General features: G+C 35.7%; 1 protein-coding gene across 1 annotated transcript; it reads left to right on the top strand.

Moving 5' to 3' along the window:
• The first annotated feature begins 6,530 nt into the window (after positions 1-6,530).
• On the top strand, positions 6,531-9,613 carry LOC145101539 (ras-related protein RABA3-like). The gene is made up of 2 exons (XM_079038748.1): positions 6,531-6,979; positions 8,981-9,613. The coding sequence occupies exons 1-2, from the start codon at positions 6,762-6,764 to the stop codon at positions 9,432-9,434; spliced, it is 672 nt and encodes a 223-aa protein (XP_078894874.1). The 5' UTR covers positions 6,531-6,761; the 3' UTR covers positions 9,435-9,613.
• The last annotated feature ends 3,692 nt before the right edge of the window (positions 9,614-13,305 follow it).

The raw sequence follows: 13,305 nt of genomic DNA, 5'->3' as shown, positions 1-13,305 counted from the left end.
AACTCAAGTTATGCTTAAGATTCGTGAGTTCCATATCATTCTCGACTATATTCTAGATTGATGTGTCGGTTAACCACACGAGCTCCACCAATAGAATATAAAGAGAATGTGCAATTTTCATGGATAATATAAACTCACATTCTATTAATAAAATGGGATTTCGTTTCATACTTGTATTTAGAATACTTTTAGATTGACCATTATCACTATCAAACCCTTTCGGTAACTCCATTCTCAAAATGCAATAAGGTGGTAAGGGTGGTAAGCGCGAAGCATATTAAAAACCGACCTCATTAGGAATCATAGAGACCTCCTTAAACCCTTACATTAGAACGGGTGAGCCTAGTCGAGGTAAGATTGACAATGTCAATGTTTAAACACGCGATGGCGCATGTTGTAACTTTCTTATATATATATATATATATATATATATATATATATATATAATAAACACAATTATAATATATATAAATACAAGGGGTAAATTTAAAACTCTTTAAATTTAGTTGTCTATCATTAATTCTAATTAATTGAGAGGACCCAATGTAACAATTAATAAATCATAAGGGTGTAATATTCAAATTTATAAATCTCTATTATAAATAATATTAAATATTTAAATTCACTATTAAATAATAAATAAATATTCATATTCAAATAAACACATTTAAATAATATTTATCAATTTCCAGATTTAAAACATTTTAAATTAGGTATTTATCCATGTTTGATAAAGCTTCATATTCGAAAAATGGCCAAAATCGGAAACCCTAATTCTGCTGAGCTCATGTCGTGAGCTCCTAGCTCTCACGTCGTGAGCTGCGACTAGGGTTTTATCAATTATGAATTTTTCAATAATCCTTCTACCATCCAATTTCAAACAAGTATTTTCAGAAAACATGGATCTAGGGTGAAGTTAACCATGAACCAATGACTCTAATACCATTGTTGGGTTTTCTACGCATCAAATACACTCTAAACTATGCAGCGGAAAAATCGAAACAATGATATACCTAAGTGTACATGCATCCTATGGATCTATGGCTTCATGCTAATTACATCAACCCTAGAAAACTAAAACATAAGTAAGAAAACATACCTCTTATGTAGCCCTTGATCTCCATGCTTGAGATCTTGAACCTCCATGAAGTTGCTTGGATGAAAGGACCCAAACCAGAATCCCTCTAATGGTATCACACCCAATGACACCAAAGAGTGGAATAAAAATAACTAGGAGAAGGGTCAATTTCACAAACCCAAAGGGGTTAGAAATTGTCCTTAAAAGGGGGAGGAAGAAAGGGTTGGTGAATACTTTAAGCCAAGATGCAAGGAGGAATGAAATCCCTAAGGCCCTATTTATAGCCTTGGATGCCTCCTTAGGTTTAGTACTCCTTCCCATGTGGGATGGAGGCCTAACCACGAAATTTCACTCCTTTCCCATGTGGGATGGAGTGATTTTCATCCAACCCTAATTCCATAAGGGTTCTGGAACATTCCTGATTAACCAACTATCCATTAATGAACATTCAACCCTTTAATTAATTAAACTGTTAATTAATTCCCAAAATATATTTCCAGTTAGTTTCTAATTAATTATTAACCATAATAATTAATAAACTAATTTCTCCTTTATTTATTCTACTCAATTTGGGTCTTAAGGGCAACCCAAAAGGACCCTGCTATTATTAGAAATGTTACCAGTAGTTAATGACCTTGGACACTATTCCAACACTGGGGTCCATCAGTAATCCTCAAGGTGGTTGGCGCAAGCGCTACCGCTGCTCCACTAAACAACTTCGGACAATCAGCCTTTTTATGGCCAGTCTGGTTGTAGTGAAAACAAATCAAGCCCTTCTTGGGGCATTCCCTGCTCATGTGTCCCGACTGACCATAGTTGTAACATACTGAACCTGCTACCTGACAGACCCCACTGTGCGGCTTGCCATACTTGGCACAATGGCCTCGGTCCTGTTGGCCTTTGTTGTGAACATCGGAGGTCTTAGGCTTCTTGGCCTGACCCACTGCTGAGTGAACCTGCTCCGGCTTCCGCTTAACCCGGAGCTCCAACTCGATTTCCCACTCACGAGCCTACTCAATCATATCATTCAGGGTCTTGCACACTGAGAAACTCACGAACTCTCTTATATCATCCCTCAGCATGGCATTATATCTCGTCTTCCTCATATCCTCATCCATAACATACTGTGGAACTAGAAATTCCCTTTCTCTGAATTTGGCAGTGATCTCCGCCACAAACTATGTAGTCTGGTGAAGGTCTTGGAACTCCCTCACCAAGTGTTGCACCTCAATGGCCGGTGCAAACTCCCGATCAAACTCTGCACAACCTCCTCCCATGCCATCATTGTCACACCCACTGTCCCTACCTCACGGGTAACCTACTCCCACCAGTCCTGCACTCGATCCCTCAACATACAGGACGTGAATCCTACCTTTGCTGCCTTAGGGCAAAAGCTCGTGTGCTGAGCATTCTCCATGTTAGCAATCCAACGGCGGCTCACGATGGGGACCTTATCCCCAAAGGACTCAAGCGCTCTGCATGCATTGAACTCCCGAAATGAGGGAGTTCGAGCCGCAATCTGACCTGCATAAATCTTGGCTTGAAATGACCTGAGTTGCTCCTCCATGATCTCCATAATCCCCTCCTTGACGATACCGAAAATCATAAGGGTAGCGTCAAGGATGACACGAGTAACCTCGACTACGATGGGATCATGTAGCCTCTCATCAATCAGTTCCTCACTGGAACCTGAACTCGAACCTGAACCCGATCCTAAACCTCCTCGAGTAGCCATCACCATCCTCAACTGAAAATACACCATAGAAACAATCGATAAAGAAGTTTGAGAGGATTTCTCCTCATCGGATTCCCTAGAGTTTCTAGGTCTGCTCTTGTATCGGGTATAGGTCATGTGCTTTAAGTAGTAAGGGCCCAATACTACCTTCCACATCTACATGTACCTTCCTCAAGGTCATACCTGATACCTATAATTCACCCAACTATAATTAGAACATAACTCATACAACACAACACACACACACATATCCTAGACTCTTCTAGGATTTCTCAATCCTCACAGAACCAAAAACCTCAATCAACACCGCGGGTTGCCTTATGCATGCAAGTTATACATAGATAAAATCATATAGACTGTAAAATAAAGTTTCTACCCTAAGTCTACAGCCTAAAAAGGAATAGGAAATGAGGTAGAATCCATCATTCTAGGACTATGAAATCCTAAGCATATATAACTTTGAAAGCATACACTTAGCAAATAACAAAGTCAACATTGATTCCAAGAAATATAGGCATCGAATTTTGCTAGGCTATAAGGCATCACACAAATCAGACAATTTTATCACATAATCCCTGAAGGTATCCCTAGCCCTACTCTAGCATGCATTTCACATATCAACATACTAGTTGCAATACATAAGCATGGTTAATTTTTGGGAAACACTTACTTGAGCTCGGCTAATCGCACGCATTGCACTCTCCCTTTTACTTAAGAAAACCTTTTTAATAAAAATTTGATTCTTTTCTTATTGAAAAGATTATCATTTCCACATTTTGAGTTCTAACACACCTGAGGGTGTGCCTGAATCCCTCAAACCAAGGCTCTGATACCAACTTGTAACAGCCTAAAAACCGAATACAAATTTTCATTTTTAAATAGGAAATTACAGTCATAAACTGTTTTCAAAATCCGTTACATAATAGAGATGTTCAATTATTAGAGTAACAATATCAGTAAGTGCGGAAGAAAGTGGATAGTGAATGTTGCGCCATCAAGCCGAGCCCTTCCTCTTAGTACCAGAAGTACCTGAAACCACAATACAAACTGTAAGCAAATGCTTAGTTAGTTCCCCAAATATCACATAACATACAATCTCAAAATACCACACCATATACATATGATTGCCATGGGCTACCCCCATGTTCGTTTCCCTGGAATGCCATGGGCTACCCCCACGGTCTGGTATCCAAGTGTCATTGGCTACCCCCATGGTATTCCATTCCATGGGCTACCTCCATGGTCTTTCATATAAGTGCCACAGGCTACCCATGAGGTATTCCAGACAAGCAAACACATACACAACTAACATTCCACATGTCCAGTAATGGGCCGACATTTGTGCCTTTGACCCATTGATATAGTGATAAGACTCACCTCCCAATCCGAATAATAGTTGACGAGGTCCCCACTTCGAAACTTAGCTCTAACCGACTCCTAACCATCAAAGACAAATTCTAAAGTATAATCCAGAATACCCAAACCTCCCCTTGTGGGTCAAACTAAGTCAGATGATCAAAAGGTCAATGAAAGTCAACTCAACTGACCGCCACTTCGTGGTACCCTTGTACCACGTCGTGGTGCAGAATATGACAAAACAGTCGCGATTCGCCCTGCCATCACGTCGTGGTGGCCTTGCCACGTCATGGTAACGGGTTTTTTAGTAGCTTAATGCATTCAGCCACTTTCTTCGATTCCAAAGGGTCTCCAACTTAGATTTGGACCAAAATAGGGTCTAGATGAATAAAGTTTCCATCTTTATCCAATAGAACCCTCCAAAGTGTTTAGATATCAAGTTTAAGATCCAAAACACTTCATGGATTAAGTAATATGTAACATCCATAAAAATCATGCCAAATTTGAACTTTTTGGAGCAAGTAGAGGGAGGCGAAGCTCCGAAGACCATCTCACCCTATCGATCAACTACCACAACATCGCCCATCACCCATCACCCATCACCTTAACCTTGCACCAAAATTCCTCCACCATCGAACCTTACTAACATAACTCCAAAAAAGGATCTAAAACAAAATCAACGAAATCTAGAATTATCGGTGGGGTAAGTTCGAGTTTTCTTTTAGAAATCTTGCTTTCGGTAAGCTTTTTCGTGGGAGTTCTTGGGTGGAGATGATGCAGTAAGTATGAAACTTTTGTATTTTAAAATGGAGACAAGGAATAACCAAATATGATAATTGTAGTGAGTGTGGAGCTTGTGTATCAAACAAATCAAGAAAGTTCTCACTATTTTCTTATTATTATGTTCTATTCTCAATTTCTCCTAAGCAATCAATCCATGTTTACATCATGTCATTTTGATGTTCTTAAAATATTTTCATGTCATTTCACATGTTTTTATCTCTATTGTGACTCTTTTTTGGAATTTTTGACAATTTTAGATGTCCATTAATATATTTAAAAGTTGTGACAACATACGATTTGTTGCAGAATGCTTCTTGGTTCTTGTCTACAAGTCCAACACTTTTTTTTTGGCTAGTATGTATTAGCATCTCATCAGAAGGGCTGGGGATACTTGATCTAGGGCTAATATGCAGCTTATGTCCTCATCGACAATATGCCATTCTCAAAACTTTGCCCTTTTCATTTAGATTTGGGAACCCACTTTGCCGCAAATGATGTATACATACATGATACTAGTTTGTTACCTATAAAAATATGGTTGATTAATCATATAGAAGGACCTTACAACTACCCGTTTTGTATTTTCGATGGGAAGGTGAAGCTTGGAAAAATTACGTTCTAGAAAAGATAGGTTTGTAGCTTGATTGAAGGCAACGTAAAAGGAAAACGAATCAATGTGTGTGTCTTATTTGGGTCTTAAATTACGTTTGTTTCAAAAGTAGAAGGAAACCAAGGAACGGAGTTTAGGCGACGTGTGATGAGATTCCAAAAAGGTTGCAATAATAAGGGCAATTTGGTCAATTCATTTTAAGTCAAAAGAGGTTTTGGTATTTAGAGGGAATATAATCGGTCTACGTTCATCTTTTTAAACTATAATGATTATAAAATATAAAATTTGATTATAAATGATCAAAAATATTAAAAGAAAAATAGAAATTTTACAATTAAGATGTTTTGAAAGTTAAAAAAAATATATAAGTATGATATTTATATGTAAAGTAAGACAAATATTATATTATGACACTTAACAACAAAAATATATATCAAATTCAACCGAATAAAAAGTCATAATTTTGAATAAAGGCGTGTTTCATAAGGAACATTTGGGGTTTTCTAGTTTTTAGCTTTTAAAAAGACGTTTGATTTAATCAAAAAACTTCATTTGACACTACAATCTTGTAGTTTTTAGTTTATAGAGAACACTCCAAATCTAAAAGTTATTTCATGTAATGTTTAAGAAAAAAACTATTAAGCTTTTTAATTTATTTTCAGAATTATCTTTTTTATTTATTATGTTTCATATTTTGTTTTAGATAGATGTCATTTTATGTAATTTTATACATTTTAAAATTTCCAATTATTTTTGAGAACATTTATATAATTAAAGTTATAAGTTATAACTACCAACTTTCAGCTATCAAGCTTCCGGTTACCGATAATATTTTAATAATTTTATGTATTTTAAAAAAAACAAATGATGAAAATCGGGTCGAATGTGGTTGTCAAACCAAAAAAGCTGCTAAATGGGAACCCTTTAACCTTTAATAAATAGTTAACAAACAACAAATTGGGAGAAAAGGGGCAATTTGGTCAATTGGTATTGGCGGGCATTTCGCCTGAATTAGGGATATCAAAATACCACTACTCCTGTCTCCTAACACAACAAACACTTCACCAAAACAACCACATACTTACTCCAATAACACACACAGTATCCAGATTACTCTTTCTTTCTCTACAACAGTTTCAACAACAAAACAGACCACACACATCTGTCGTTTCTTTGAGTACTACTGAATTTCAAAGGAGATGAACATTAATGACGATGAGACGATAGATTATGTGTATAAAGTGGTGGTGATTGGTGACTCTGCGGTGGGGAAGACGCAGATGCTGTCAAGGTTTACGAAAAATGAGTTCTTTTTTGATTCGAAATCGACGATCGGAGTTGAGTTTCAGACGAGAACACTGAATATTCAGTCGAAGGTTATCAAAGCTCAGATCTGGGATACTGCTGGTCAAGAAAGGTAAACAAACCTCTCTCCTCTTTCTCTGTTCTCCGGTTAAACTGTAAACGCCACCTCTTAGCTCATCGTTGCTCCGGCGAAAGTCCTACTGTTCCCATTTACAGAGACATATTTAAACCCAGAAACAATAATGATGATAGTAGTTTGTTTATTGCTTTTTTTAAATGAAATGTGTCATGAGAGTTTACTTTGTTGGATAAACTTCCGTCTCGAATTGTGTTTTCAAGAAAGAACATGAAAATGATGTTTTCTTGTTTGCATACGTTTTGTAATAGTTTTATTTTATATTTATTAAAATATCGAATCTGAGAACGTAACTAATATTTATCTTTGATTATTTGTTTCATATACGAGTAATATATAGAAAAACCACTATTTTTGATTATTTTTACACTTTAATTATTGTGAATAAAAGTTTTCGACTAAAGCCAATCAACATTTGACGACATTTGACCATGAACATGTTAAAATGTCACAATATAAAAGTTGTAAAGCTAGCAGCTTTAATTGAATAGAAAAAGTTGTGAAAATGTTCCATATGAACAAAAATTATTTTGTGATCCATATTTTTTCTGTTTTGACCAATTTAACCTGTTAGAAATATTGTGACATATCAAAGTGGGTCGACATAGGGAAAATTGTAAAACTTGAGGTGTTTATTGAGCATTTTCATTTACAGTGGCTAAAACCATAAAAAAATCAATATGTAGTAATTTTTTGCGATATCATTAAATAATATAATGTTATTCTACATAATCAATCTAATAATATTTTTCAGTTTACAGTAGCTTTCATTTACATCGGAAAGTTTTTTGTTTTTATTCATCAACTTAATTCAGTTTGAATTAAATGCTTATCTATATATACATGATTATGATACCCGCTGCACATTACAGTACTATTGTATAATTATTGCTAGAAATGTATTAAAACTGATTACAATATTCGCTTTATCCATTTGTCATTTTATTATATCCAAGTATTCAACTACAGGATCTCTGGATAAATTTTAGGAATACAAATTTGTATCTATACAGTTGTATAGTAACATGGACATATGGTATATTATATATAATCTTGAAATATCAATAACCAATTATTTGATAAGCTCGGTTGACTTATTTAGTTTTGTTTTAGTTCGAACACATGACCAATGTAGAAAAACAATAATTGCCAAATCTATATAGATATCATATTCCTTTAGAAAAAACAAATAGATCCAAGTTAATAAATAAGTTATCTAGAAAAAAAAATACATATATTCAAATTAAATAGTAATTTTGTATGGACCAAGTGTCATAGGACCAGATACGAATAATAATGAGAGACGATATATTGGTTTAAAAAGACAGGAGCTGGACAATGATTGCGTTACATTTAAAAGGGAAAAAAAAACCCAATTTAATTATATATGTTTTAACGCTAAAAAAAATTACTATTAAGTTGAATTTTTGTTGATTAAAACCATATTACGTTATGATTATATTATAGTAATAATGTATTTTCATTTAAATGTCCATTAAAACTAGTACAATGACTTTATGAAGGCTGATCTCATTTTTTTTTAAAAGATTAGAACAGAAACTGGTCACGAAGCATTAATTCCGGTAATATAGGAATATAAAATGGTTTTATTGGATATAAATATAACATAATGTTTGTTTTAGATCACTGCGAGATAATACCATGAGAGTTATGAAGATTTCCTTAATCAACAATAACCTTTTTTACATATAATATTAGATTCGATTATATATGTATAGAAAGTTAATAATTGAGAGACAAGATGAGTGTTATGATATAAACATTATTAGACAACAATAATCATGTAGCAAACTAGCAATCGCATGTGCATATGCCTTTCATGCCATCCTGTTTTAGGCCCCATTAGATCTCACATTAAAATGATAAAATCACACAACACATCGATCTCATTCTTTAAACAATGTTAATTTCCAATTGCTTCAATAATTATTTTTTAATCCCGTTAATATGACACAGATATCGAGCTGTAACAAGCGCATACTACAGAGGAGCATTAGGGGCAATGTTGGTATACGACATCAGCAAAAGAGAATCATTCGATCATGTTGCAAGATGGGTTGAAGAGCTTCGTGTTCATGCAGATAAAACCATTGTTATTGCTTTGATAGGAAACAAAGCTGATCTTGAAGAGAAAAGAGCAGTTCCTTCAGAAGACGCCATGGAATTTGCAGAAAATCAAGGGTTGTATTTCTTTGAAACCTCAGCACTTACAGGTGACAATGTGGAAGCTGCTTTCTTTAAGCTTTTAGAAGAAATCTATTCTGTGGTTTCAAAGAAGACATTGGAACATGATGTTGGGAAATCAAATGGGGATTCTTTGAATACGCTTAAAGGCTTGAAAATTGACGTTAATGGAGGACCTGATTTGGAGATTAGTGAGATGAAAAAGTTATCTTCTTGCTCTTGTTGATTAATCCGAGTATGTTGAAAGGAAGTGAAAGTCGAATGTCACACGTATTGTTTGTTAACTTAAAAATTACAAGAGAAAATACATATAAATATATACTATAATATAAGAAGACATATATATGCGTATGTGTTATTGTGAGGATGCCATTTTAATTGTGTTTAAAGTTTTTTTTTGACTTATTTTTCGTTTGTTTATCCATTATTTGCCATTTTGTTCTTCAAATATCGAGCAGATATTCAATTTATTACGGTATATATAATAATGAAACTGTTATATTATCAATAAAAATATTTTGTTTTAGCATTTATTTGTTTAGGGATATGTGTTGGTGTTTATCAAACCAACATGTTTTTGGAAAGATAATATAAGTAATTCACAAAATGCAAAGTTGATTTTTTATATTTGTATTAATTTCTTGCTAATAATTTCATTTTTTTTAAGGATGTACGGATCATTCTCGTTCAACCCTCTTTTTTTTTTTGACAAAACTATAAATTTGGTCCTTATGATTTGCAAAAATCTTTGGATGAGGTTCAAAAAGTTTCCAACTTGCAGAAAAGGTCCAAAATCAAGGTTTTTCTGAATTTTGGGTCCTAAACTTAACAAATTTTTGTATTTTTGGTCCATGGAGCACTTGAATTGACTGTTTTGCCCTTTAAATTTCTTTTTTGTATTTTTTATATTTTTATTTTATAAATATTAATGAAAAAAAGGAATTAAGTTGGCTCACTCCATCTCTCTCTCTCTACCCACCCCACCGGAGCCCTCCCCCTTCTCTCTCTCTCTCTCTCTCTCTCTCTCTCTCTCTTTCTCTCTCTCTCTCTCTCTCTCTCTCTCTCTCTCTCTCTCTCTCTCTCTGTGCAAATGGAGGGGCTAGATGTCTTTAATAGCTCAAACTTAGGTGGATTAGGGCTAAGGGTGCAAACGAGCCAAGCTACTCGCGAGCTACTCGGGATCGGATCGTTAAAAGATCGACTCGAAATCGATTTTAAACAAGCCCGAGCCGAGCTCGAGCTTAATATTAAGCTCGTTTATTAAACGAGCTCGAGCTCGAGCCTATGTCATTAAGCTTGATTAGGCTCGCGAGCCTAAACAAGCCTTTATATAATATAATTTATTATATATATATATATATATATATATATATATATATATATATATATATTAAAATAAAAGTATATTTGGAGAATTATGGATTTCGGGTATTAGTAAACGAGCTCGAGCCGAGCTTAAGCTTATTTAGGCACGTCAGATAAAAAATGAGTCGAGCCCGAGCCCGAGCCGAGCTTGTATAATTCTTTACGAGCCCGAGCCGAGCTCAGTACAACAAAGCTCGAATCGAGCCGAGCTCGAGCTCGAGCCTCATATAACTTAAACGAGCCCGAGCCGAGCCTACCCAGGCTCGGGCTCGGCTCGGCTCGTTTGCACCCCTAATTAGGGCTTCTCATGGAGGCAAACACGATTTGGATATGGTGGCTGCTGATCTTTCGTCAAGACCTCCAGTGGTTCTCTCGGTGGCACCAGCAATGGAGAGGAAATAAGTGGCGGTGGTCGGAATAACAATTACAACAACATGTGGTGGCAACGAGTGGTGGTGGATGGCTTACGATGGCAGCTCCGTTGCCTCTTCTTTCTATTATCCACGAGCACATGATGAGGAAAGGAAAGGGGGAAGCAACAACTGTTTGACGAGAGAGGAAAGGTTTGGGTGGAGGGTTGATCAATGAAAACAGTGGGTGCTTGGCTGATTCAGTCAACAAAAAAGGGGTGTGGTCCAATCGTCATTCACATGTTTTCTTCTTATTCTTATTCTTCTTTTTTTCATTTTGTAAGAACCCGATAAATGGGAAAAGGGTTTTTAGGTTTGATGTTTGATAGCCTCTTTGTCTCGCCGGATGCTGCTCCATCTTCAGAGAAGCTTCTTAACAGAAATCAAGAAGAAAACGAAGGGAGAAGTCGAAGATGTTGGTCAATTGCAAAGAGGGAGAAAGTATCTCTTGTTCCCGTCTTCATTTGACCCCGATCGGTAAATGATCAACTTACCACCCTTCCTTTCGGAGGAATTCAAAAATACTATGATGGCTCCGTTGCTTTATATATTTATTTTATTATATTTTTTTGTCTGTGATTTGTCTGTGATTAAGCAATCCCAAAGTTGCTTTTTTATTTGATCAAATAAACTAAGGAAAAAAGAATCTTGTTTTTTTTCGCTCTATAAATATTGTTAAGAGACCTCTGGTGTGAAAAAAAGTTTGTGACGCTGAACTGGACTTCCGATAAGAAAATCGGAAATACCTTTTTCTCATATTACACTCTCGATACATAATCTAATGTTTTGAAAACAAAATTTCTTATACCGAATTCAAAGTGCCATGCTATTATTACTTAATATTCATATTTCATATGGCGAAGGCATAGTCTTCTTTTTTCTCTCAAATAAAAGCCTCATTGGTGCCAAGCGTGAGGGAATGCTAGACGTTTGGTAATTTCTCCTCCGACCAGGATAAAAGATCCCATTGAAGCGGCTGATCCCATGCATATTGTATGTATATCTGGTTGCACAAATTACATAGTATCATAAAGAGCCACCCCCGGTATTACCCATCCGCCAGGAGAGTTTATAAACAAATGATTTGGAATGAAAGGAGCATGATTGAAATACGGGAAGAACGAATGGAAGGAAACAATCGGGGTGGATCGATCGTTATTCACAGGAATAGGGGGGATGCCATGGTGGTCTGCTAATTAGGGTGGAAACAACAGCTTTGGTTGTTTGTTACTGCTGCTTCTTTTTTTTATTATCAGATAAGAAATGAGAGAGAGAGAGAGAGGGGGTGGAGTAAAGGTCTATCCTTTTTGTTTTTTACTTTTATTTCATAAAGTATTAAAATAAATAAGAAAAGAAAATACAAAACTGAAATTAAAAGGGTAAATAGGTAATTTAATTTTTTTTGGGGCAAAAACCCAAGAAAAACCCTAGATTTTGGACCTTCTATTCAAGCTGGAAATTTTTTGGACCCCATCCAAAGATTTTTGCAAACCACAAGGACCAAATTTGTAGTTTTGTCTTTTTTTTTTAACCCTCCCAATTCACAACAAAACCCAAGCATAGGAAATTCTACACTTCAAACTCATACAAATTATATATATATATATATATATATATATATATATATATATATATATATATATATATATATATATATTAAATTTCTCCCATCTTAGCTACAGTACCTGACCATGACCACAGGTACTGTAGCTTGGTTCATAGGGTTAGTTAGTGTACCATGGTTATAATTCCACCGCTTCTTTTTTGTTCTAGATCCCTTCACAACAATCGACACTTCTATGTGATGTTTATCTTAGTTGTTGTTTCTCGATTCTTCTCCACATCTTCGCTTCGAATCCTCATGAAAACCATCTGAGCCGGTGAGATTCCCCACTTCTTCTGCTCTTCAGTCCATCGTCTGATATTCCCCGCTTCTCTCTCATCTCGCTTCTTCCAGCCGAACAGTACCTGATCAGGCTATCGTTCATCAGATTACTACACGGGTTACTTCTGGATCCTTCTACTCTGCTGCTACAAATTCCCACCGCTCACCTCAACACAGTTAACAATCGCATCATCTGCGTGTATCTACCAATACCTTCACCGGGAATATCACCACGTGCCTACGAGGATTTGAATCGAAGAAAGTTATCGTTTCTTGCTTTCACTCCACACTTTCTCCACTACGGCCATCTTCATGTCTCCTCCGCTTCATCTACTTCTTGGATTTGACTTCCCATCGATCTGCAACCATCGATTTAGGGATTATTGTTCCAGGTATGTAACCGATTTGAACTATTTTTTGATTTAAACTCGTCTACT

This window comes from Lactuca serriola, chromosome 4 (assembly GCF_051521515.1).
Source record: "Lactuca serriola cultivar US96UC23 chromosome 4, Lser_US96UC23_V15, whole genome shotgun sequence".
Classification (NCBI taxonomy): Eukaryota; Viridiplantae; Streptophyta; class Magnoliopsida; order Asterales; family Asteraceae; genus Lactuca; species Lactuca serriola.
The sequence above is the reverse complement of the archived record's forward strand: the minus strand, read 5'-3'. Positions and strand labels throughout refer to the sequence as shown.